Here is a 26,283-nt window from a genome sequence, read left to right on the forward strand (position 1 = left end):
GCGTGAAAGAAGCCAGGCACAAAATTCATACTGTGTGATGCCACTCACATAAAATACAAAAGCAAGCAGAACCAAATTATGCAGTTAAAAGTTGGGGCAAGGATTGCCCTTGGGGGTAAGTTATCAAAGGTGCAGGAGGGGAGTCTCCTGGGTGCTTTTAATGTTTCTCGATCTGAGTGCTGGTTACATGAGTCTGTTAATTTGATCTTAACTTGATCATGTATTCATTATTTATCGATTTATTTTATTGTGGTAACACACACACACACACATATATATAATTTCCCATTTTAACCACCCTCAAGCATACAATTCAGTGGTGTAGTTACATTCACAAATTGTTCTACCATCACCACCGTCCATTACCAAAACTTTTCCAACATTCCAACAGAAAATCTGCACCTACTAAGCATTGACTCCCTATTCCTCCTCCCTGCCTCTTCTGATAAACTTACATCTACTTTCTGTCTCTGTGAATTTGCATATGCTACTTATTTCATATAAGTGAAGTCATACAATATCTGTCCTTTTGTGGCTGGCTTATTTCATTCAACATGACGTCTTCAAGTTCAGAACTTCATTCCTTTTTATGGCTGAATAACGTTCCATTGTATGGTTATTCCATATTCCAAAGGTTCCATTCATCTGTTGATGGGTAATTGGGTTGCTTCCACCTTTTGACTATTGTGAATAATGCTGCTATGAACATTGGTGTACAAATATCTGTTCGAGTCTCTGCTTTTAATTTTTTTAGTTATATATCTAGGAGTGGAATTGTTAGGTCACATGGTAGTTATATGCTTAACTTTTTGAGAAAGGACCAAAATGTCTTCTACAGTGACTGCACTATTTTGCCTCCCACCAACAATATACAAGGGTTCCTACTTCTCTGCTTCCTCGCCCACACACGTTATTTTCTTAATAGCCATTCTGCCATTCTAGTGGGTGTGAAGTGGTATCTCATCGTGGTTTTGATTTGCATTTCTGTGATGACCAATGATTTTGATCTTTTCAAGTGATTTTTGGCCATTTGTATATCCTCTTTGGATAAATGTCTGTTCGAGTCCATTTTTTAATTGGGTTGTTTGGCTTTTTGTTGAGTTGTAGGAGTTCTTTATATATTCTGGATATTAAACCCTTATCTGTTATATGGCTTCCAAATATTTTCTCCCATTTCCTTCGATGCATAAAAGTTAAAGATCTTTTGCAGAAGGGAGAGATTAGTTGGTGTTAACTAAAATAGAGATAGGTTTCTTGAAATATATGGGATTTAAGCAAGTGTGAAGGAGTTTCTATATACATGTGTGTATTGAAGGGGTATTAGGACCCAAGTACCACAAGCACCAAGGAGTGGTCACGTTGTGTTTAGTAACCGGTGATTGGAGTTGGAGCTAGGAGTTGAGAGAACCATGAGATGTTCCAGGTCTGTGTCTGGGACTGTCTTCAGCAGGAGGAGACTTACCGCCTCTCAGAGGAAGAAAGCCCACCATGGAAACTGTTCCCTGACCCTCCAGCTCTTTCTCCTACAACCACAGCACAGTTCTTACCACACTGTAATATGACCACATTGTATGTGCTTTAGCTTCGTCATCTCTAATTAATTCTCACAATAATAAAAGATTACCCCAGTTTTATAAGATGAGCTACTTATGACTCATAGGAATTAAGTGATTAACTCCCAGGTATACAGATGATAGTTCCAAATTCAGATTTTAGTCTTGACCCCACAACCTATATTCTTTCTACTAGATCCTATTATTTTTAACACCTTCCCATCTTCACATGTTAACCTTCTTCTCTTTTTACAAATCTTCCACAAGGCAGCAGGGCCTCATTTAATCGTTACTTCTTGCATGGAAACTTCCTTCTCCCTGAGTAAGAAGTTTTAGCTTTCTCTCTAGTCAGGCAAAAGGGATTTGTTTATCTTTCTACTGCAGCACTTAATGTAATAGACTTTATACTAAGACTATTTATTCATGTCTGTTGCTCTTTCAAGATGCATGATCCTTTGAGAATGGGAGATGTTTTCCAACCATCCTTAACTCACAGTGGTCAGGATCATCTGGCTGTACACCTCTAATACACTGAAACAGCCAATACAGAACATGGAGTTACCACCACTCAACCAGTCATTCATTCAGCAAGGGTTTATTGAGTGCCTGCTAAATGCCGGATCCTTTTTTGATGCTAGTGATAACACAGAGAATTTAAGTCCATTGCTTCATAAAGTTTGTATCATAATGGGGAGAAAGCCATCCAACAAAAAAACAAACAGATACAAAATTTAATGTCAGGTCGTGAAGAGTGCTATGAAGAAAAAGCGGTGTAAGGGGTTAGAAAAGAACAGAAGTGCTAATTTTGACTTGGCACTCAGGGAAAGCCTTTCTGAATATGTGTTTTGAGACAGGAATTAAATGAGGGAGGGAGCCACGTGGATATCTGGGGGAAGAGAGTCTAGGAAGAGGATTAGCTAATGCAAAGCCCTTGAGGTGGGATGGTGCCTGGAAGGCTGTGGGAACAGCCAGGGGGCCAGTGTGGCTGGAGTGCAACGAGTGAGGGTGTGGAATGACTTCCGAGAAGCACCAGGGGCCAGGATATCTAGGACCCATTGGCCATGACAAGGACATTAGATTTTAATTCTGAGTATGACGAGGAGGGTAATGACCTTGGGAGCAACAGGACAGAATTCACAGTTTTAAGGAATCCCTCTGGATGCTATGTGGAGAACAGACTGTAGGAAAACAGGAGCACAAGCAGGGAGACCGGTGGGGAGGCTACTGTATTAGTTCAGGCGAGAGATGAAGGGGGGCCTCATCCGGATGGTAGTGGTGGAGGTGGTGAGACGGGCTTTGCTGAAGGCCTGGCTGTGAGTAAAGAGAGTGAGGAGCCAAGGATGACCCCAAAGTTTCTGATCAGAGCAACTGAATGATTGGCAGGCCACTTTCTGAGGCAACAATGGCGGAGAAGCACATTTAGAGTAGGGAGGGATATCAAGAATTTGTTTGACACGTGTCAGAAATCACATGGAGAATCAAGTAGGCAATTGTTCATTAAAAGATCTAGATAAGTCAGGGCTGGAGATACACATTTGGCAGTTAGTGGAATTTAAATCTATGAGGCTAGACATGATCCTGTGTCCAGGGTCCCCAAGATCACCCCGAGGTTCAATGAGTCACTAGAAAGATTCATAGGACACAGAAGTTTTTATTCTCACAGTTTATTATTTATTACAGTGAAGGGATACAGAGTAAAATAAGCAGTGAAGGGAAAAGGTGCATCGGGCGAAGTCTGGAGGGAACCAGGCACAAGCATCCCAGTGTCCTTTCCCAGTGGAGCCACATGGGACACAGTTAATTCTCTCAGCAATGATGCCTGACAACATGTTCAATGTGTTACCAACAAGAGAAGCCTGTCCAGGGTTTTTATTGGGGATCAGTCATGAAGGCGGGCAGCACCTCGAGAGACTGGCCTCGGTTACTGAAGCTCCAGACGCCCAGAGGGAAAGCAGGTGATCACCAGGAATCACAGGGTTGGTATAAACTATCTGGACAAATTGGTTCCAGGTAGCTCAAGGCCTCAGGCGTGCAAAAAACATTCTTATCAGATGGAACAGTCCGAGAGCTCAGTTCCCAGCAGCCGGCTAATGGTCAGTTATGAAAACATGCCTTTCTCAGAAATGTGCAGTGTTCCAGCAACCCAGGCCTGCATGTTAACCCTTTCCTGGACAGATCCCAAAGAGTGGATGAAGACAGATAAGAATATGGACCGACGACTGAGTCCTGCCTCCTTCTAATGCTTAGAGATTAAGGAGAGGCTGAGGATCAAGCAAAGGAGACAGAAAAAGACTGGTGAATAACATAGGAGGAATTCCAAGAGTGTAGTATCGTGGAAAGCAAGAACGAATTACTCATAATGTATTGTTGTTCATCGAGTAGTAAGACTATAATAATGATGATAATTTTAATTCAGATTTTTTTTCCTATTAACGTTAGATATGATACAGAAGACTAATGTTAAGATCTTTATAGTTACACTCAATAATGCTAGAAACATCTTCAGATTTGAATCCTGGAAACTTCCCTCTTCCCTGCCAAGAACCCTACAATATCCTAGGGACAGATCACATTCCCCCTCTACTTTCTTGTGACTCTTCCAGCATCTGGAGCAAGTGCATTCCAGACTTCCTCGTTCTTCGGTGGATGTTGAGCCCTCATCCATCTCTTGGCCAGTATCTCCTCAGGGTAAAACTCAGGCCTCCAACACTGCCTAAACAGTGGATAGAGAAATCTCTGGGTTAGACGGGCATTTTCTAGGGTGGCTTCTGTTCCTCCGTGGTAGCTGTTCTGAAGTACCTTTATTAATGAGGTTGAGCTGGGATTTGGGGGCTCCTAGAGATAAACATTGCCAACTAATTCATTTTGAAAGAAAAAAAAGACCTAAAAAAAGATAAAAAATAAAAAACAGCAATTTTAAATGATATATTACTAATGTTTTATTGCCTGCATGTTTAAGGTAAAAAACAAACAAATGCAACAAGAGAAGTCAACAGAGAAAAAAGATGAGCTAACCCAAAGCATCCCATTGTGATTTTGTCATATTCGTACGGCAGCTGTACATCAGTCTGCAAGGTTTGACATCTTTACGACATAGCCAGCAACATGGTATTTTGATTTGTCTTTATATCTTTCATTAAGGTTTTGAAAGTTTCTTCTGATGTCTTGTATATATCTTACTATATTTATTTGCAGGCTTGTTTTGCTTCTATTATGAGTAATATGATATTGATGTATAGGCAAGAGGCAATATAATGGTTAAAAGCATAGACTCTAGAGGCAGACTCTTGGGTTCAAATCCCAACTCTGCCACTTACAATAATTCTAGGGTAAGTTACTGTTCTAGTCTGCTAATGCTGCCGGGATGCAAAACACCAGAAATGGATCGGCTTGTATAAAGGGGGTTTATTTGGTTACAAAGTTACAGTCTTAAGGCCATAAAGTGACCAAAGTAAGTCATCAACAATTGAGTACCTTCACTGGAGGATGGTCAATGGCATCCGGAAAACCTCTGTTAGCTGGGGAGGCACGTGGCTGGTGTCTGCCCCAAAGTTCTGTGTTCAAAATGGCTTTCTCCCAGGATATTCCTCTCTAGGCTGCAGTTCCTCAAAAGTGTTACTCTCAGTTACTCTCGGGGCGTTTGTCCTCTCTTAGCTTCTCTGGAGCAAAAGTCTGCTTTCAACAGCCGTCTTCAAACTGTATCTCATCTGCAGCTCCTCTCTCAGCTCCTGTGCCTTCTTCAAAGTGTCCGTCTTGGCTGTAGCAAGCTCGCTCCTTCTGTCTGAGCTTATATGGTGCTCTAGTAAACTCATCAAGGCCCAGACTGAATGGGCAGGGCCACACCTCCATAAAAATTATCCAATCAGAGTTATCACTTACAGTTGGGTGGGTCACATCTCCATGGAAACAATCAAAGGTCACACCCTAAACAAAAAGATTAATCAATCTACCCCACAAGATTGCATCAAAGATAATGGTGTTTTGGGGGACATAATACATTCAAACTGGCACAGTTACTTAAAACCTCTGCACTTCAGTTTCCTCTTCTGTGAAATGGGAATGAGAGTTCAACTTCATAGGGTTGGCATGAGGACTACATGAGAAATAATGTATATTAGAATAGAAAAAAATATATATATATGCATATATATGGACCTCAAAACAAGTGCCTGGTCCAGAGTGTTAAATAAATGTTAATTATTTGTTTCATATTCAATGACTTTTTAAACTTTCCTTCATGCTAATATCTTTCAGTGAATTCTCTTGGATCTTCTGGTTTTTAATAACATCTGCTAATAACAATTACTTTGTATTCTCTGTACCCAATAGCTATAACTCATATCTATTTTGAATTGAAGTTGTATTTTTTAAGAGTCCTTCCATTGTAGATGTATACTGAAATGTTTCCAGATGAAATTAAAATATTATTTAGGATTTGCCATAAAATCACCAGGGGATGAGGAGAGTGGAAAGCACAAGCACTGATGGGGGTATAGATGAAACAAGATTGACTTCCAGTTGAAAATTGCTTAAGTTGGGTGTTATGGATTGGATCACGCCCCCTATAAAGATGCATTCAGATCCTAACCCCCTGTCCTGTGGATGTGAACCTATTTGTAAAGAGGATCCTTGAAGATGTTACTAGTTAAGGTGAGGCCAAACCACACTGGGGTGGGTCTTAATCCAATATGACTGAAGCCCTTATAAGCTCAGGAAATTGGACACAGTAGGAGACGGAGAGAGATGTCACGTGAACAAGGAGAGGTTGAGTAATGGGTTGCTTGCAAGCCACCACCAGAATGCTAAAGACTTCAGAAAAAGAATGGCTCTGCTGAAAGCTTGATTTTGGACTTCTTGCCTCCACAACCGTGAGAAAACAAATTCCTGTAGTTTAAGCTAACCGGTCTGTGGTTTTTGTTATAGTGGCCCTGGCAAATTACAACAGGGATGATAGGCCAAGCAGCTTCATTAAACCATCTCTCCACTTTTGTGTTTCAAATTTACATAATAAAAAATTAAAAAAAAATCATAAGCTATCTACTTTGATTTAAGAACCAGCATTATATTTATCCCTGAAATATTAGATGCTTGTTAAAGGAATAAGACAAAAAAGAATGCCACTTTTACTAATATTTCTTTGAAAACGGTCACCAACACAATCTGTTGAACTGTTGGTACCTCTTTCTCCAAACTCTTGGTCAAAAGGAGAGCCACCCACTATCACTTCCAGGGGACGGTTCTCACCGCATGGAGGGTGGCAAAGGGCACAACGATGCCTGTCACCAGGAACACTGGTCTCAGCGTCCCAATCCACTCCATGCTTTGCAGGGGTTGGGGGCGCCAGCAAAAACACCACTCACACAGGCACTGAACAGAAAAATGTTTGTTCCTGTAGGGAAGAGACAAAATAAGGGCAACTTCACTAGTGGGCAATGGTCTCCCACGGCCAGCGGTCCCAATCCCCGTCCTGCACAGGAAGATGGTCTACACACACTTGTAGACCTGTGGTCTACACACACTTCTTGTGTTGTAGGGGAAGGACCCCACGCCCTCCCTGCCAGGGACAGATATACCTGCAGGTGCCATAAAATGGACACACTTTAGCCTAACTATCTATAGGGGATGTTTACATATGCTCAGGACAAAGAAGGAAGGAATGTACAGGCAGACCACTAACTGTTAGGGGATGTGTTTTAACTCAAGGCTCTTTCGAAAAAGGGTCAGCCCACGTCTATCATCCTGTCCCAGGTGTCTGGCTAACACAGTCCCCAGCACAGGGTTTATTTGTATGTCCAGGGAAAGGTGGCAGGCTGTGCTCAGACCATCCCCTACCACACAATCCAATGTGAAAGGAATCTCTGGTTTAAAAACTGGCAAGGAAGAGGTGAAATTATTATCTGTGAAAAACTGTCTCATTAGAGAAGCCAAGAGACTCATTCAGAATACTATGAGAATTAACATTTCAGTAGATTAAGGAGATAAAAAATATTTTTAAAAAATCAACCACAATAACCAACTACAGGATACTTTGGCGGGGGGTAGAGAGTACATTTCAAATAGTAACAGTTTGTTATTGTTGCTAATGGTCAAAATATAACTAAGAAAAACTACAGGAGTGCTTTGACAAGACCTTTTGTTGACTGGGGTATTATATGGAACATCTGTTTTCAGACAGTGGTGATACAGCAGTCATCAAAACCGACACAAATCCTTTCCTCATGCAGCTGACAATCGAAGGGTGAAGGCAGATACTGGTTATTTGATATTTTGTGTGTTAGCTGGTGAAAATGAAGATATGGGCAGACACCGTGTGGTACTGAAGAGCTTGTTTCCACGCTCGCAGCAGGCGCTCATGAACGGCCTCACGAGACCATGACATCCACCTCAACACCACACGGTGAAGGCCAAGTGGAGTCCCTGAGCAGGAGCCTAGGGACAGAGGGCACAGCATATGCAAAGGCTCCGAGGTGGGAGCGTGCTGGATCTGTTGGAGAAGGGGGAAGAGGCCAACGTGACTGGAGCTGAGCCAGTAAGGGGGGAGGGGGACAGGAGCTGAGGGCAAAGAGAAAAAGGGGTGGGGGATTCTTAAAACCTTACAGGCAGAGAAAACTCAATTAAAAAAAAAACAACAAAAGAATTCTATTTTATTACAATTAAGTAAAAAAAAAAAACATATCAGAGACTTGAAGGGCTTTGCTAGGAGCACCCTCTATTGTAAAACGGGGATGCCGCAACCACCCCACAGGTTTGCCCGGAGGACTAAAGGAGACCTAGCGCCGAAGCGTAGGACCGGCAGCAGGCGCCCACGTGGGCCCCGCGGCTTCCACCCGGGTTCAGTTCCCAGCGCCTCCACGGCGTCCGGCCAGCCCAGGGCCGGCCTTTTCCGGTCAGCCACACCCCTCGCGTCGGTGCCCTGGCCTTGGCCTGCCGGTCTGGCTCCCCGTCTCAAGGCCGGGTAAAGACTCGGGAAAACACCGCAGCAGACGTCTGCCAAGAGCCCCAACTCCCCTGAGGCGCCGGAGCCCGCCCACCGGCCGGCCGCGCCGCTGAGGCTTCTGGGGATTGTAGTTCCTGCTCGTGGACCCCAAACGCACTTCCGGGTTCGGCCAGACGCGCAGCCATTGTCCCGCTCGCGGGCGGTTGCGGCCGCCCGGCACTTCGGCCTTTCGGAGCTTAACCCCCGAGCGGCTTTGCTGATGCCGACCAGAGGAGAGAGCCGAACGAGCTTAACCCGAGTCGGTCGTGCTTTTGAATCAGGGTGGGAAGCTGTTTAACCCTAGTTCGTCCTGCCGTAGAGCAGTGCCGGTTACCGAGGCGAGGACAGGCCGGACCCGGACCGCGGGTCCGAGGACGCCCAGGTTTGTGAGCGGGGGTGGGGGCAGCGCTGGCTGTCCAGTGGGCGCATGCGCAGTTTGTAGGCGGGAAGCTAGAAGTGAGAAAGTGTGTGATGGGTCACCTGGGACCCGCACGAGACACACTCTAACCTCATGTGCAGTCGCGGAGGTTGGTGGAGAGGCTGCTGCAGCTCCAGATTCCCGCGCTGTGTCCCACGCGCATGCGCCGGTGATTGGCCTGAGCAGGTGATGCTCTTGTCTGGAGCCCGTGTTACCTAGGTTGGTGGAAGACAGGGCACATGCCTGGGTGCTGGGGATATCCTGAGAACCCCCACCCCCATTTCAGGGCCTGTTTAGTGGAGGGCCTGAGGGCGTCCAGGTTGATGGAGTACTCTGTTGCAGGTCCTGGTTCCTGGAGGGGAGGGCCTTTGCCAGTATCCCCATATTCTTGAGCAGAAGTTTGGGTTAGAAGCACGCACGAGGTGGGAGGTGAGATTCTGGGCAGGAGGTGCTGGGACCCTGGCGTAGATACTTGATGGAGAGACCAGGTTGGAGCTGCAGATTCTTGTTCCAGGGGAGGTCAGGGCTGCTTTAGGCAGCCCTGGGTGGGAATCACCCATAGACTGCGGAATCCCAAGTTGAAGGAGGGACCACGGCCTAGATGCAGATTCTAGGAGCATTCCTTGCACAAGCTGGGGTGTCTGAGTAGGAAGCAGCAACTTGGGCAATAATCCTAGAACACATGTAGGATAGTGCAGAGCCGAAGGGCCCTCAAATTCTTGGAGATGCTGGGTTGGAGGTACAGAAGCTGATCCCAGGAAGGGCAGAGCTTATAGCTGCCATGAGATCACTAGTTGTTTGGGCAGGATGCTGCCAGCATGATTATGAAGCAGCCATCTCTGGGACCTTCTCAGAGCTTGCTCTGCTTGCAGACATGAGGACACCCAGGTTGGTAGAGGGACAGAGTCTGGGCTGCATATTTGGGTATGGAAGGGGCAGTACTCTGTGTGGCACCCAGGTTCTCACGCAGGAGGAAGGAGATGGGCCCTGGACCAGGGGGGCTGCTCTATCCTGGGCCTGAAAACCCTCAGGATTGTGAGTGCCCAAGCCCTGGGGCTGATTCTGGACCTCTGTGCACAGGCTCCTGTCTGGATGTTCTGGTGGCAGGCAGGTAGTGGGGTGGGGGCATGAGAGTCGGAGTGGCAGGTGACCCCAGAACCCATGTGGAGGCTTGTGGATGCCTGAGGTGTCCCAGGTGGGTTGAAGCTCATAGAGTGGGAGATGCAGGGAGTGCATCTCAGGGGCAGGGACTGCACACAAGAACCCCGTGTTGGTGGGGAGTCCAGGTCCTTGATGCACTTCTGGGCGTGAACCCATTCTGTGTGTGCATGGGTGTCAAGCCAGAGGAGGGAACCTGCTAGAGTGGAGGTCTGGAGACCCCAGTTTGGAGCTGCAGGTTCTGGTCCTGGGAGGGGTGGGGCTGCATCAGCTGCACATTGCACATGCACTGGCATTTGGGCAGAGCAGGGGGACATGGGCAGCCCTAAGACTCTGGTGCTGCCTGAGAATGCCCAGGTGGGTGGAGGGACCAGGTCTGAGCCACAGATTCTGGGCTGCAGGGGGAGTGAGGTGGTGGGTAGGGCTGCATATCCACAGGGGTTTAAGTGGGAAACAGGAGGCTGGAGGTGGGTTTGGGCAGAGGGTACCCTAATCACAGGCTGATGATGCTGATCCTGTGGAAAGACAGGATCTCCCTGAGCTGCAGGTGTCCAGAAAGATATTTGGGCAGGGATCTGGGCTGGTGCTGCTCAAGTAGGGATCTGTCGAGGTTGGTGGAGTTTCAGGGCACAGCTGCATTCTGAACCCACACTTTGCTGTGGGAGTGAGAATCTAGCAGTGTTGGGAGGGATTTAGGGTAGGATTTGGCTGGAACTGCTCTTATTTCAGAATAGTTGAAAGAAAGACAGGTCTGAGCTCCTGAGCTGTACATTCTGGACCTGGGAGGGGCTGCCTGGGGTTGGCACGTGCTGGTGTTTGGAGGGGAGGCTCCCAGGCCTGTGCGGATTTTGTTGTAGTTTCAGAGCCAAGGACACCAGGTTGGTGTAGGGTCCAGACCTGAGCTATAAATTCAGGGTACAGGAGAGTGTGGGTGTGAATGGGGACTGGCCCTGTTCTGGTCAGGGCCAGCAGGCCCCAGAACAGTGGAGGTACCAGGTCCTGGGTGCAGCTGGCCTCTGTGCGGAGGCTTGGCTGTTTGAGTGGAAGTGGGAGGTGAGCAGCAATGGGAGGCGATCTGCGAGAGGATGCTTGAGGGTGGGGTGATGATGGTTCAGGATCACTCATTCCTGGAATCGGCTTCTGGAAGGGGTGGGGCTGTGTCATGAGTTTCACCCATGTAGTCAGGAAGTGTGACTCTGGGCTGTCACTCTCCGAACCCTGCTGCTGGCCCTAGGCAGACATCCTGGTTTGCAGCTGCAGATTCAGGTTGGGGGGAGGGCACTAGGGGTCTTCAGTGTGCTGAGTATTTGTGGGGATCCCGGGACCCACTGGGGTGGGGAGGAACTGATTTGTGCTGTGGACTGTGGTGGTGGGTGGGGGAGGCTGTTCTTAGGTATAAGATGGCCCTGGGGGTAGGTGGTCCACAGCCCCCAGGATATTGAAGGAACCACGTTGGGGCTGCAGGTTCCTGACCTAGGGAAGGCACGAGCTGTGCCTGAAGGACTCTGGGTGTAGCACAGTTATTTGGACAGGAACCCCTAGAAACACATTTGCCATGGGGAGGGCATCCAGGGAGCAAAGACTGGACCAGGGAGGGCAGGGATCTGCACAAGGATGCTGTGTCAGGGCTGTCCCTTCTCAATGCAGCCCTGGTCCTCGAGCTGCCAGGACCCTGCCTGCGCCTGGAGGAGAGCATGGAGGAGCAGGATGCGAAGCTGCTAGGGCCCCTGAAGGCCTGTACCCAGGTGAGTGGAGCTTGCCTTCCCCTGAGACCCCGTGCTCACTCCCACCCTGGCCCCATAGCCTGACCTCCAGGTGTAGAAGGCTGTCCTGTTTCTTCTGCAGCTTTTTAGGGGCTTCTGACACCTCTTGACCCACAGGCTGCTAATTTTTGAACACTACACATCTATGAGCCTCAGGTATTCCCTCATCCTTTTAACCCCAGTAGCTTTTTCAGGGGCAGTTTGGCATTTCATATCAAAGCCCTTAGAACACGGATTCCCCTGTCCCAGCAAGTCACTCCTTTGTTTGAATATAAACATTCAGAACTATCCTAAATGTGCAGCAAAAGAAGACAGTTAAATGAACGTGGTGGGACCCCAAAATGGAATATACTGTGGCCATTGAACGTGAGTCTGTAATGTATATTTGCTGACATAAAAAGGTATTTATGATCTCTGTTAAGTACATAGTATTTAGAAATTGTCACTTTTAAAAAAAGATATAGTTTGTGCGTATACAGAAAGTATTTTAGGAAACTATAAATATACCAAAAAGTTACATTACAAGTGATGTATATATATATTTTTTTCATTTACTTGCCTATATTTTCTTGTTTCTGTGGAGTGCATTTTAAGGTGAAAAAAATCAACACTTTAAAGCCTTTTCCTACAGTAGATATTCTTTGAAAACATTTACTCTCTGAAAAATGTTCAATTAGAACTTCCCCCTCCTGAGCGATTCTGGCCTGAAGCCATTAGGGGGGCTGAGGAAGGGAGGCCTCTGTGCTGAGGGAGGGCTGCCTGCTGTGGATCGGGGTGAGGGGGTGTCGGTGACTGAGTCGGGTAGGAGGGTGTCTGCCCAGGTCCTGACATGGGGGCTCCAAGCCCCAGCGGAGTGAAGTCCGTGGGGGTCCAGCATGGTGCCAGAGCCCTCTGGGGCTGAAGAGGGGGCCCGAGCAAGGGGGCGTCCTGACATGGGGAGCCAGTGCCCTGGGTGGGAGGCAGGCCTCCATGCAGGGGTGATCTGGTTTGGGGTGACAGAGTCAGAGCAGGAGACAAGGGCATCCCCTTTAAAGGGGAGCCCAAGTGGGGTGAGGGCGTCCATGCGAGGGGTGGTCCGGCATGTGGTGTGGGAGCCAGAGCAGGGTGAGAAGTGCCCCCACCTTGGGGGTAGGCGTGCAGCCAGGTGTGCTGGGTCAGTGTGAGCAGGTTGGGGGCATTCCTGCATGAAGGGACCCCAATGTGGGGTATCAGAGCCCAAGCAGGATGCAGAGGGCAACCACGCAGAGGGGCGGCCTGATGTGGACAGTCCACATCCAGATGGCACAAGGAGCAAGGCCATGAGTAGGGACGGCCTGGCCTGGGTTGTCAAAGGCCACACGGGGTGAGGAGGGCCCCTGGGCAGATGGCAGCCTGATGGGGGTGGCAGAGCCCAAGTGGAGTGAGGAGAGCATCTGCGGGAGAGGGGGTGGGTTTGGGAGAAGAGTCACCTCCAAGATAAGTGAACCTGAGGCTAACGGGAGCAGGTTTCCCACTGTCAGAGCCGGGAGATACAGGTGTGCGCAGAGAACACTGGCATCAACCTCTGGGGGTTCCGTGGGAATTGGGGATATTGATGAGAACGCATGGTTTTCAGTATAAAGAGATGTAGAAATAGAGAGATGAACATGTGCCTCGGTGTGTGTGTTTTGTGTGTGCGTTGGTGCACACATACGCTCATGTGTCCCCTTGCATGTCCACTGAGGGCGCAGAAGCAGTGACATCCCAATAGCAATGTGCACACCCAGCGCCCGGACTTTGACTTCTAAATATATGATAGGTTTTACGGGTGTGCTGTTAATGGATATTTAGTGTTCAGTTTTTTGCTGTTATGAATAGCACCACTGTAAATGTTCTTGTATAAGTGGACAAGACTTCTCTAGGAAGGATATTTAGTAAGGAAAGTGTCTGGGTTTCAGTGTAAATTACAACCCCTCTAGAAGTGGTAGAGTGCTGTCTCAGGACTTGAGTTTGCTTTTTCCTGGATTAATGATGAGGTTGAGCAGTTTTTCAGATCCTTATCTAATTTGATTTATCAAATTTCTCTTTGGTTGTTTTTGTTGTTGTTGTTTTTTCCAATTAGTAGTTCTTTCTGTTGGTTGTCTTTTTCTTATCGATTTGCCATTCTTTACGCATCTCTATTCACCCTTTTTCCATTGTATGCATTGTACAACTTAAAGGTCCTTAAAATCACTTCCAGATAGTTAATGTATTTTGATGCTATTTTAAATGGTTACTCACAATTTTTATTTTGTTTCATGTATGTAAAAATAGAATTTAATTTTTATATTGATTTTGTTTCCACGAACAAGAAAAATGCAGTTAATAATTTATTCTGCACATATTGACAGTTTACTCTTTTCCAGTTCTTAAGACTTTCTATTTTTCTTTTTCTTTTTCTTGACTTAGTTACTGGCTGGGGCCTCTGGCACAATTTTGAATATAAACAGTACTCTTAGGCCATGTGGTTGTCCCTTTAATTAACTTGTTAAAGCACTCCTTGGTGGGTATTGGCCTTGAGCAGGCACTCCTGCTTTTACGGGAGCCTCTCTCACCCATCAACCCATCTTCCTTTCTCACATAAAGGTGGGAGGTGGTGGCCTTTGAGGAACCCATCGCGTATGTCAACGCAGCTACACTTTGTTCATATTAATGAAGATCTATGTTTGATCATAGAGACGCCATTTGATTTGGTTCACATCTCACTGTGTCAGAGACGTTGTTTTGATCAGTGTTAGGATATTTCATTATGGATGGGCTCTCTGTGTATTATTTATTTTGGTGACTTTTAAGTGGCAGTTACACAAATCTAAATTTACACTTACATCTTTCTTAAAACTACAGTTAAAATGTGTTCTTTTACAATGCAGTTTTATTCAGATTTATTCACCCACCATAAAATCCATCCAAAGTGTGCAATCAGTGCCTTGCAGTGTAATCACAGTTATGTATTCATCACCACAATCAATTTTAGAACATTTTCATTACTTCAAAAAGAAAAACCCCATTTCCCATATACTCATTATTCACACTTAGCATTGCTGTGGTACCTTTGTTACAACCAATGAAATAATGATAAAATATTACTGATAACTATAGTCCATAGTTGGCATTAGGTGCACTGTTTCCCATATGCTACTCTGTTGTTAACAGCTTGTAAAAGTGATGTACATTTGTTCTAGTTCATGAAAGAACATTCTTATATTTGTACTATTAACCACGGTCATCATCCACAGCACGGATCACTATGTTATATAGTCCAATGTTTTATTCTCTAGCTTTCCTTCTAGTGACATACCCGACCTGAAATGTCCCCTTTCCCCTTTCCGCAGTCACATGCATAATCCAGCACTGTTAATTACACTCAAAATAATGTGCTGCCATCACCTGTATCCATCTCCAAACATTTACAGTCAACCTAATTAAAAATTCTGCACAAATTAAGCATCTGCTCCCCATTCTTTATTCTCATTGTTTCTCCTGGTAACTATATCCAGATTTTAACTCTGTGTGTGTGCTTATTATTATTAGATCATATTAGTGAGATCATACAATTTTTGTCCTTATGTGTCTGGCTTATGTCACTCAACATAATGTCCTCAAGATTCATCCATTTTTTACATGCATCAGGACAGCTGAATAATACTCCATCGTATGTATTTACCACATTTTTTTTATCCATTCATCAGTTGATGGGTATTTGGGTTGCTTCCATATTTTGGCAATTGTAAATAATGCCACAGTGAACGTTGGTGTGCAAATGTCTGTTTGCATCCCTGCTTTTAGTTCTTCTGGGTATTTACCTAGTAGCAGGATTGCCTGATCATATGGCAAGTCTATTCTTGGCTTCCTGAGGAACTGCAAACTGTCTTCCACAGCGGCTGCACCATTTTACATTCCTACCAGCAGTGAACGTGCTCCTATTTCTCCACATCCTTTCCAACACTTTTAGTTTTCTGTTTTGTAAGTAGTGGCCATTCTAGGAGGTTTGAAATGATAGCTCATTGTGGTTTTGATTTGCATTTCTCTAATAGATAGTAATACTGAGCATGTTTTCATGTGTTTTTTAGCCATTTGTATTTCTTCTTTGGAAAAATATCTAGTCTTTTGCCTAAAACCAGTTTTGAGGTGACTGTTGGTATTCTATTTTAAACTAGTGACTTTGGCTGTTTTCTAGGGGCCTTAACGGTTCTTTGTCTTTTTTTTTTTTTTTAGTTAAAATATTACTTTTATCACATATTTTTTTATCTAAGCACAGTGAAACCACAGTAAACAGGACAGACAAGATTTAAGCTCTTACAGAGCCCACACTCTAGTCAAAACAAAACTCTTATCCTACAGCCAAACAGAGGAACCTGGGAAACAGAGGAAACAAACCTGGAAAATAGAGGAAAGTTTCTCAAAAAAGGAAACTTTACAAATGGTAGCCTCTATTTTAAATTACTACACACTCTTTCAGTTAATTTTTTTTTTAGTGGAGGGGTACAGCTAAGATCAGTTAAGAAACAGTGCCAAGAGCTGAAAAATTTTTAATATTTCTAAATCAGCAAGCATTCTGTAGGAACAAAATCCCAAAATGCTCCTATCTTCCATAATTGCTAAAACAGTTTTACTTGGGGAATGTGGTTAAAACAAGTGGTATGTCAAATCCTCACCTAGTCGCAGTGGGAGTTTTGAGCTGTGACTTAGCTCCCTGATTTTTTCCCTTTTTCTCGTCTGTTTGCCTTCTCAGGACTCACTCCTTCCTGAAGAGATTATCATCAAGGTGGAGGGAGAAGACACTGGGTCACTGGGCATCCCATCCCAGGTGAGTTGGGCATGACTTCTTTCTTTACATTAAGAAATTTGAATGGTTTGACAGTGACAGAAGCCAGATTGAAATGCACTGGCTTGGTTTGGTTATCATGTGAAAGACGGAAGAGGGTGATAACTGCAAGGAGATTTGAGGTTGAAGGACTTTTTTTTTTAAGGATTGAAAAGATTTGACTCTGCTTAAATGATTGCAAGGAAGGAGTTAGTGGGGAAAAAAAGTTTAAGATTGGGGGGGAAGCACCCAATGTTCTTTTTTACTTTAATTGTTCTTTTTCTCTTTAATTTTTATTCTTATTACTTTTGTGTGTGTGGTAATGAAAATGTTCAAAAATTAATTTTGGTGATGGATGCACAGCTGTATGGTGGTACTGTGAACTGATTGTATGCTTTGGATGACTGCATGGTATGTGAATATATCTCAAGAAAATTGAATTATTAAAAAACAATTAACAGTATTTTCACGGTTAAACTTCAAATTACATAAAAATAAGCAAACAAAAGTTTAAAGCCTGTACTAATTCTAACCTGAGATATTTAGAAACTCTACCAGTTCCGAACAATGGAGAACTTAAAAAATAAAGCCCCCCCCCCCAAACACATTTCTACACACTCACAAATCAGAGGGTTGCTAGGTGAAAAAAAAGATTATAGCTACCTTTAAGTAGATTTGAATATAAAATGGCTTAAGTAGAAAATAAAATAAATGGGAAAAAAAGAAAAAGATCAGGGGAGAGAGAATTTGAATTCTAAAGCATAGTCCTTGATGAAGTGTCCCAGAGGATTTAGTTTAGAGTGCATGTGAAGTCTTGGATTTTTCCTCTGTGAAAAATCAGATGAAGTTACTTATTAGGTGGGAATTGGAATGGAGAGATGTTTGACAGGAGTGGAGAAGGTTTAAAATAGTAATTTTCGATTACTGGAGAATAAGCTGTCCCAATAGGTATACTAGGGTTGTGGGTTGGTCTTAAAGGGTCATTCAGAGATGGTGACCTGTAATTTATAATACTCCATATAGCTCCCCAGTTGTGTGAGGTTTTTCCAGTGGTGTTCTGTAACTCACTTTCTGTAGATAGCAGATTGACATTCGAATTCATCTAGTTTTGTAATTTGCCAGGTATATGCAGGGCAAGCATGTGGGTCAAGGACTGTTTGAAAGAGAATTTTTGACTCTGTTCAATAAAAGATTAAAATGAATGATCCCTCAAATCTGAACTGAATAATTATGATGGAAAAGTCAGGAGGATACTTAAATGGAAAGGAAAAGAATGTAAAGGAGTAGAGTAGACATTTCAATAGAATAATGTCCCTAAACCACTGAAGGACAAGAGTAAAGGGAGTCTTTGCGCAAGTAACGTGGAGCAGTCCGGGGTTGTCAGCAGATGGTGGTTTCAGAGGTGGGGCTGCCTCGTGATTTCAAGAGTTGAGGTGTCACTGTGAGAATAGGGTGCCGTGAGCGGGGGAGGGTGCCGTGAGCGGGGGAGGGTGCCGTGAATTGGGGAGGGTGCCATGAGTGGGGGAGGGTGCCGTGAATTGGGGAGGGTGCCGTGAATTGGGGAGGGTGCCGTGAATTGGGGAGGGTGCTGTGAGTGGGGGAGGGTGCCGTGAGTTGGGTAGCCATATGAATTGATGACTGAGAACATGGTCTGTGTTGTTCTCAAAATTGAGATTGCATCCCAGTCACTGACCTTAGGCATATGTCTTCATTTCTCTAGCCTGGTTCTTCATCTGAAAAGCTAATAGTATCATCTTACAGGAACCTTGTGAAAATTAAATGAATGGTAATTTATGTGCTGTGCTTAGCACACTGCCTGACAGTGCACAGTAAGTGCTTCATTAAAGTCAGTTATTTTTATATTATTCTTGGATGGCTATCCATGTGGACATTTGATGAGACAATACAAGTTCTTGTATTAGAGGATAAATCCTAGGTATTTCTTCATGGGATGGGATTGATGGTGTTCAGATGAGTGAGACAAAGCTCCAAGTAGTGAGAGATGTGGAGGTGAACGGCCTGAGTTGCAGTGTGAACTGGGAGGGCACTCACATTCCCCCTCATGAAGCCGAGGTCCCTGGGATGTGAGAGCACAGCCATCCGCAGCCTGTGAGGACGATGGAGAGGGGCGTTCTTGGCGGCATGTGGGTTTCCATTGGCACAGGGATGGATAGGGAATATTTGGTGAAAGATATTGAAGCTGTAGGATTTCATTATAGCAGATGAATTCCTGAGGGCACATTGAAAGGTTTGGGGAAGAGTTTTGAGGAGTGGGGAGTTTGGGACAAGTGAGAGAAAGAATAGATTAAGTGGGTGTGAGAGTCCAGAAAAGCCAGTAACCACATGTGGAAGGACTTTTCATTTCAAATGGTATATATGATATGCCTGGTGAGATTCAGGTGAGAGGAGAGGGCCTACATCAGAATTTGGACCAGGATTATTTTGACAAATTAGAAAGTCTATTGATGACATTGATTCACTTATTGAAATAGTTTACCAAATATATGTTTTGTGTCTCCTATATACCAACACTATGCTAAGCACTGGATTTACAGATGTAAACTATTAATACTTTGCCCCTGCTCTCCTGGATTGTAGCCTAGTGACAAAGATGACCATTAAGCAAATAATAAGAAAGTGTGGCGAATGTTATGATAGAAGTTCACGGAACTTTGGGAACACATAGCTGGGGGTGGGATGGGAGGTGCTAACCTAGGCTAATATTACTTATTTGACACTTGAACAAGCTCAGTATTAAAGGAATCTACCTTAAACAGGCAAAGGGAGTGTTTATTGAAAGGAAGCATGGATTAGAGGTTGAAAAACAGTACCTTAAAGGTCAGTGTTCGATATAAGTGGCAGTTTTCAAATATTTCTGGGCTAATCATGAAAACCTCTGAGATTTTGATGAACTGTATATAGGTCCTGACTTACAAAAATACATGTACAGCAGCATTTTGCTTGTAGTTCTATGGGATTCAGGAATCCCTGTATTCCATTCATGAACCACAGCTTAAAAACGTTTGGCCTATTTAATGAGCCTTTAGGGGCAAGTGGCATTTGACTTCCGTGGCCTTTTCTGCCTCTGCGTAAGGACATATCTCCCTCCACACTACTTTTTTGAATCAAAATTCCTGCCTAGTAGTCTTGGGAACAGGCCCTTTCCTGCTTAGAGGAAGCAGCCCAGGAGACCCCCTTTATATGGCAATATGACAGTCAATGTCTCCCAAAAGACTCTGCAGTACAGTTCTGAATGTAGACACGAGTAAAACTGTCATCTGAAGTCTAAGGGTTCAGGATAAAAGTTTCTTTAGTCACTTTGGTTGTCTGTTAATTTTTTAGGGTTCTCAGACCTAATAATTGCCCTAATAATTGCCATCCTTTATTTAGTATTAAACTTTGCCATTGGCTTTTCATATATCATCACAATTCACCCAACAACTCAGTGAGTTTGGTATGAATAAAGCCTAATAAACAGAAAAGGCATAAACTCTTCATTAAATTCAGATTGTCAGATCAGATACATTTTTTAATCCACGCATACACTATAAAGGTGAGAAAACCCAAGTGTCTTTTCTTTCATATCCAGTGTTTATAACCTGTACATACTGTAGTTTTTTGAGGCCCTCATTTCTTTTCTCTTTTAGGCATTAGCAAAGTACAGCCCTCAGGCCAAATCTGGCCCACTGCCTGTTTTGTACATAAAGTTTTGTTGTAATATAGCCATGCCCATTTGTTTACATACTTCTGTGGCTGCATTCTTGCTGCAGCAGCAAAGTGGAGTAGTTCTGAAAGAGACTCTGTGGCCTGCAAAGCCTAAAATATTTACTGTTTGGTCTTTGACAGAAAAACGTTTGCTGAACCGTTCTGTTAGTTTCTTCAGAATTTGGAGGGAACTCCTAAATGGAAATTGTAGATTCACCAGTGTAAAAATCAGAATAAGCATTTTCTTTAAGTGGACAAGAGAAAAAACATCACATCTTATCTGGTATTCCTCTTGGGAGTTGTAAGAACGGGTTGAGCATCAAAAACCCAAGGGGCTCACTGAGAAGGCACCTGCACACCTTGACTAGAATCCTTTGGACTCTGACCATCTCACTGAGAGGAATGTGTGTCCTGTTTTAGGAAGGTGTGAACTTCAAAATTGTGACTGTGGACTTCACTCCGGAGGAACAGGAAACTCGGAACCCTGCTCGGAGGACCCTGGACAGAGACGTGATCCTGGAGAATCACAGGGAGCTGGTCTCTTGGGGTAAGGATAGTGAAGGGACTGTCCATTAAAATGATTTCACATTCCCATTGATTTAGAATGGTGGGGTTCAGCAGCCAGAATGATTTTGACCACACACAGATTGTGTTGGTGCTCTTTATTCCCCAGTGAAAATTAATTTTAGTTTGTAGGGTAGAAATGGTATAGCTTCTTGGGCTTGAGCTTGTTCAGTCTTCATGGTTCCTAAAGGCCAAAGTCTGGGACCAAATTGCAGTGATTTTCTTTTGTCCCCAGCCCAAACACCCAAAGTTCTCTGTCTTCCCCATCAGCTTTTCAAATCAGACACAATCTCCAACTTGGGGAACAGTATAAAAAAATTTCCCAGTGCACACGTCCAGATTAGAACCTAGACACATGGGAATCATTACAGGTATAGAGGGTTTGTTTGAAAAATCCCCACAGGGGATGCCACAGTTTCTCCATCTCTCCCATACATCACTTTTTCCAGATGTGTTGTCTATTGCTTGACCCCTCACTTGGAATCACAGGAATCCTTGGGGCCCTATTCACCCCTGAGGCACTTAGAGAACTGGGATAATAGTGTTCCTATTCTTTTTCCTGGGTTCACAAATATAGTTTGCTCATGTCTTGCTGACCCAGGCTATGCTAGTGAATTTCATACCTCCAGAAAGTCCTAGAAATGTAGACTTTAATTTCTATTTCAGTGGATGTATGTCTAGCATTAGAAAGGATAGAAAGGACCCTCTGTTTTCTTCCCAAGGATTGTAAATTTATTTTGATATTCTTTAGGTTCTGCATAGGTGATCTTATTTTGGAATATACAAGTAGTATTTGGCATCTAAAGTCTTAGATAGTCAGACAAAACAAAGATTGAAACAGTTCAATTTTAATGCCCAATTATATGATGGGCCTGTGGTAGTTTTCTGCTTACTGCCTCACCCCACCTTTCTGCTTTTCCAGTTCAGGTTTTTGGTCTATATCTGAAAACAAAATTCGCTTTATTCCACTATTCTAGCTCTTAATGTTTTTGGCTGGGATGTCTTATTTTGCTTTCTTGCAGACTCTGTGACTGCACTTGGAAGAAGAGAATCAACTCCAAAGCAGAGCATTTTTGATGAAGAAACATCCCATGGAGTGAAGATAGAAAGGTTAACAAGGGATGATCCTTGGTTGTCTTCATGTGGAGAAGTCCAGAATTGTAATGACCAGTTGGAGAAGCAACAGGAAAAACAAGAGAGGTTTCTGAAGGAAGTGGCATCCCCCCAAAGGAAAGCTATTACTTATGAGAGAATCTGCAAAAGTGATGAACTTGAGGATAAGAGTGGTCTGAATTCCAGTCTTCTTTCACCCCAGTTGATACCTATACGAAATCATTTTCATAAACATGTCTCGCATGTTAAAAAGTTGCGTCGTAATTCTGTTATAAACAATCATCAGAACATAAATGACAGTGAGGAACTATGTGGAAATATTGAATGTGAAAAAATCCCCCAGAGTTTTCACCTTATTCAGCCTGCAAGAACTCAAACAGAAGACAAAGTCTATGGATTGAATGATAGTATTCAATCTTTCAGCCCTGGTACGCCCCTAAATATACACAAGAAAATTCATGCAGGAGAAAAACCCTTTGATTTTAGGGAGTGTGAGCAAGTTTTAAACCACAATATATCTCATAATAAACAAAGAATTCCTATTGAAAACTCTCAATATAAGTGTAGTAAAACTTCTCAGAGCTCATCCCTTGCTCAAAACAGAAATCATTCTGAAGAGAAACCCTTTGAATGTGATCAGTGTGGAAAATCTTTCAGCTGGAGCTCTCACCTTGTTGCACATCAGAGAACTCATACAGGGGAGAAACCTTATGAATGTAATGAATGTGGAAAATCCTTCAGCCGGAGTTCTCATCTTGTTTCCCATCAGAGAACTCATACCGGAGAGAAACCTTATAGATGTAATCAGTGTGGGAAATCCTTTAGCCAGAGCTATGTTCTTGTTGTGCATCAGAGAACTCATACTGGAGAGAAGCCTTATGAATGCAGTCAATGTGGAAAGTCATTCAGGCAGAGCTATAAACTTATTGCACATCAAAGAACCCACACTGGAGAGAAGCCGTATGAATGCAGTCAGTGTGGGAAGTCATTTATCCAAAGCTATAAACTTATTGCACATCAAAGAATTCATACTGGAGAAAAACCCTATGAATGCACCCAGTGTGGGAAGTCCTTTAGTCAGAGTTATAAACTTGTTGCCCATCAGAGGACTCACACAGGAGAAAAACCCTTTGAATGTAACCAGTGTGGAAAATCCTTCAGTTGGAGCTCTCAGCTTGTTGCACATCAAAGAACTCATACTGGAGAGAAACCCTATGAATGTAATGAATGTGGAAAATCTTTCAACCGCAGTTCTCACCTTGTTATGCATCAGAGGACACATACTGGAGAAAAACCCTACGAATGTAGTCAGTGTGGAAAATCCTTCAGCCAGAGTTACGTTCTTGTTGTGCATCAGAGAACTCATACCGGAGAAAAGCCCTATGAATGCAATCAGTGTGGGAAATCCTTCAGGCAGAGTTCGTGCCTTACTCAACATCAGAGAACTCATACTGGAGAGAAACCCTATGAATGTAATCAGTGTGGAAAAACCTTCAGCTTGAGTGCTCGACTTATTGTACATCAAAGAACTCATACTGGAGAGAAACCCTTCACATGTAATCAGTGTGGGAAAGCGTTCATTAATAGCTCTAAACTTATTAGGCACAAGGCAACTCATATTGAGGAGAAACCCTATGAATGTAACTAGTGCGGAAATATTTCTTTTTCTCTTTTTAATGAAATACATGTGATGGGAAAGCTAGTATAAAAACAATGTATGTGGGAAAGCTTTCAGTCAGCCCTCTATTATGTATCTGGAAATTCGTTCTGGAGAAGAAAGGGGGGAAAGCTATAAACCATTTATTTTACTTAGCACTTCCAGATGCAAAATGAAACTTGGCCCTTATGACACATTCTTACAAAAGTAATAAATATTGGCACTCTTCCTTATGGACAGCACTTTGGCTAGAATCTGAGGGAAAACCACTAAATGGGCAATGTGTTGTAGAGTGATTGCCAGTGAGGTAGATGGTCTACTCTTTTGCAATAAAGAATTAAGGAGGATGCTAACACTGGTGGGCTTGTTGTTGAGAAGACTGAAAGATAGTTGTGGCTGTTAGAATTTAGGGCAGAAAACAGTATTGCAAATCATTATCATTTACTACATGATTTCCCCATTAGGTAGATTCTAGTCTGTTTCAAACAGCACTTCCTACTATATAAATGAAAATTTAGTAGAAATTAGGAAAATGGCTTAAGAAATGAAGTGAAAAAATGCAGAAGAACTTAGAACACTCATTCCTAGAACCATTATAAAATCTTTGTATATGGGTCAGAATTGAAAGAGATTATAGATATATGCATTTGACTTTTAGGTTTATGTGTGGTTTTGTTCCTTTTTAGACTGTATGCTATTTTGCTGTAATAAATAAGTAAAAATTGGTCAAAAACAAAAATAATTCAAAGGGTTCAATCTCCTTTGACCATTTAGGAAAGACTGGGCAACCAGATAGCAAAGATCCCCCCATATTCTGAGATTTCTGTTTGGATTAGGATGAGTGTGTCACTCTTTGTGATCTAAATTCCCAGAGACAGCCCTCATTGAAAGTAAAATGGTTCCCTGGGAAAAGGGGAATGAAAATTTAGGCCAGAAAGGGCTCTGTATGAAGGCTTGAGAACACATGGGCAGTGTAGAGGGTAGGTAGGCTTATTTTCTTATATTCAAAGCAGGGTAAAAGAGTTCTATTTTGAAGATGTTCTTTTTCTCCCCTCATGTCATGTTTTCTCTTTTTTCTGCACTGTGTCCCCTAATGGGAGAGGCCTCTGAGTGCTGCAGCTAAGTGCTCATCACCTGAATTAAGCTTGCCAAGAAAGTTTTCAGTGAGGCAAGATTTGTAGCTACTCATTGATCTTTAGATCTGGTTCACATGTCTTTCTGGCCTTTGCTCCTAAATCATGGGCTCTAATCCTATGGACTGATGTGGGCCTGAAGATCTGACCCCAGAGAGGTGGTAAAAAAAATAAGCTAGGAGTTGTACTGACAGATTGAGAGACTTGAGGAAGGAAGGGAAACCTAAAATGAATCAATCTTATAGGGATTACCCTTAGTAAAATTTCATTCCTGTGAGATTCCAGTACACCTGTCAGTGACTTAAGGTCTGGGGGAACAGTTGTGGACATCTGGAAAACCAGCTCCCACCGCATGAGAGTGCTCCGGTCAGACTCCTAATGCACAGATAACAGAACAGCAGGTGTTCTCCAGGTATTAGCTTTCGGGGAGAACATAAAATTGTGAAACACCTCTATTTAGCAATGGGGCCTAAACAGACTTCTTTCTCCCCAAATTATAGATAAACCAATGCCAGTGTTAGGTACAAGTGAATGATTTTCACAGAACATGCTGAATCTTTACTTTGAATGCAAAGAACTAGGATTGTACAAGCAAATATAAAGCCAGCCAGGCTAAAGGTTAGGATTCTGATGATTTCAAGTTTTGGAAGTGATTTACTGCAAAAGAATCTCCTCAGTAAATGTTGAAAATATTACATTGAAAATGTGAAATGTGTAAAACTGCAAAAAAATTGTCTTCGAGTGAGTGTGTTTGTTTCTTTGTGTGTACGTGTTTCTGGCCAGGTTGAATATGTGTCATCTGTGTGTACTGAAACTTCAGTTCCTGGCTGGTGATTTATGGTTACCAGATGTTTTGAAGTAAAACAGACTCAATAATTAAACAAAAATGTTAGAGTAATTTCTATCACTTGCTCAACAAATTTTCTTGATAGGAAAAGTATTATTTTCATTAAAAAGTGGCCAACCAAAAATAAAGAGACAGAGGTTTAAGTGGCAGCCTGCCAAAAATATATATAATTAAATTTCTAAGCCCAAATTTTAGGGTTCAAAAGGTGAGTCAATACTATGATTTTGATAACATGTATGTGATTCTTTACATCCCCTAAATAAGAATTTTTATGTCTGTGAAGTTCACAAAAATAAAATTGTACAGTTATAGAAAAAAATCACGGAGATTTTACAGGCCAAATTTCTTTCATCATCCTGCAGTAAAATTAGAAATAAATAAAACATGACCAAAATGTTTTTAACTATCTGGATGCTAAGAAATAACTTTTAGAAACAATTTTTCAAGGAGTAAATAAAAACTGAAATTTAACACCCACCCCACCCCCCCTAGAAAATAAGACCATATTATCCCAAAACCTTTGAGATATAGAAAAAGCTGTTCTCAGAATATAAAACTTATACCTTTAAATGGATTCTTTCTCAAAGGAGGAAGG

At 43.3% G+C, this 26,283-nt stretch overlaps 1 protein-coding gene across 1 annotated transcript; it reads left to right on the forward strand.

Moving 5' to 3' along the window:
- Positions 1-8,663: 8,663 nt before the first annotated feature.
- On the forward strand, positions 8,664-26,154 carry ZNF180 (zinc finger protein 180). The gene is made up of 5 exons (XM_037819164.1): positions 8,664-8,911; positions 11,753-11,850; positions 16,598-16,672; positions 20,795-20,921; positions 21,961-26,154. Exons 2-5 carry the CDS (start codon positions 11,800-11,802, stop codon positions 23,697-23,699), a joined length of 1,992 nt encoding a protein of 663 aa, XP_037675092.1. The 5' UTR covers positions 8,664-8,911; positions 11,753-11,799; the 3' UTR covers positions 23,700-26,154.
- The last annotated feature ends 129 nt before the right edge of the window (positions 26,155-26,283 follow it).

The sequence above is a fragment of the Choloepus didactylus genome, chromosome 27 (genome assembly GCF_015220235.1).
Source record: "Choloepus didactylus isolate mChoDid1 chromosome 27, mChoDid1.pri, whole genome shotgun sequence".
NCBI classification, from domain to species: Eukaryota; Metazoa; Chordata; class Mammalia; order Pilosa; family Megalonychidae; genus Choloepus; species Choloepus didactylus.

What these genes read in the sequence shown, in the direction of transcription:
- ZNF180 (XM_037819164.1), top strand. Translation starts at nt 11,800, where the DNA reads ATGGAGGAGCAGGATGCGAAGCTGCTAGGGCCCCTGAAGGCCTGTACC. An exon ending in CCCTGAAGGCCTGTACCCAG is followed by an intron (nt 11,851 to 16,597) that starts GTGAGTGGAGCT and finishes TTGCCTTCTCAG; the next exon opens with GACTCACTCCTTCCTGAAGA. An exon ending in CACTGGGCATCCCATCCCAG is followed by an intron (nt 16,673 to 20,794) that starts GTGAGTTGGGCA and finishes GTCCTGTTTTAG; the next exon opens with GAAGGTGTGAACTTCAAAAT.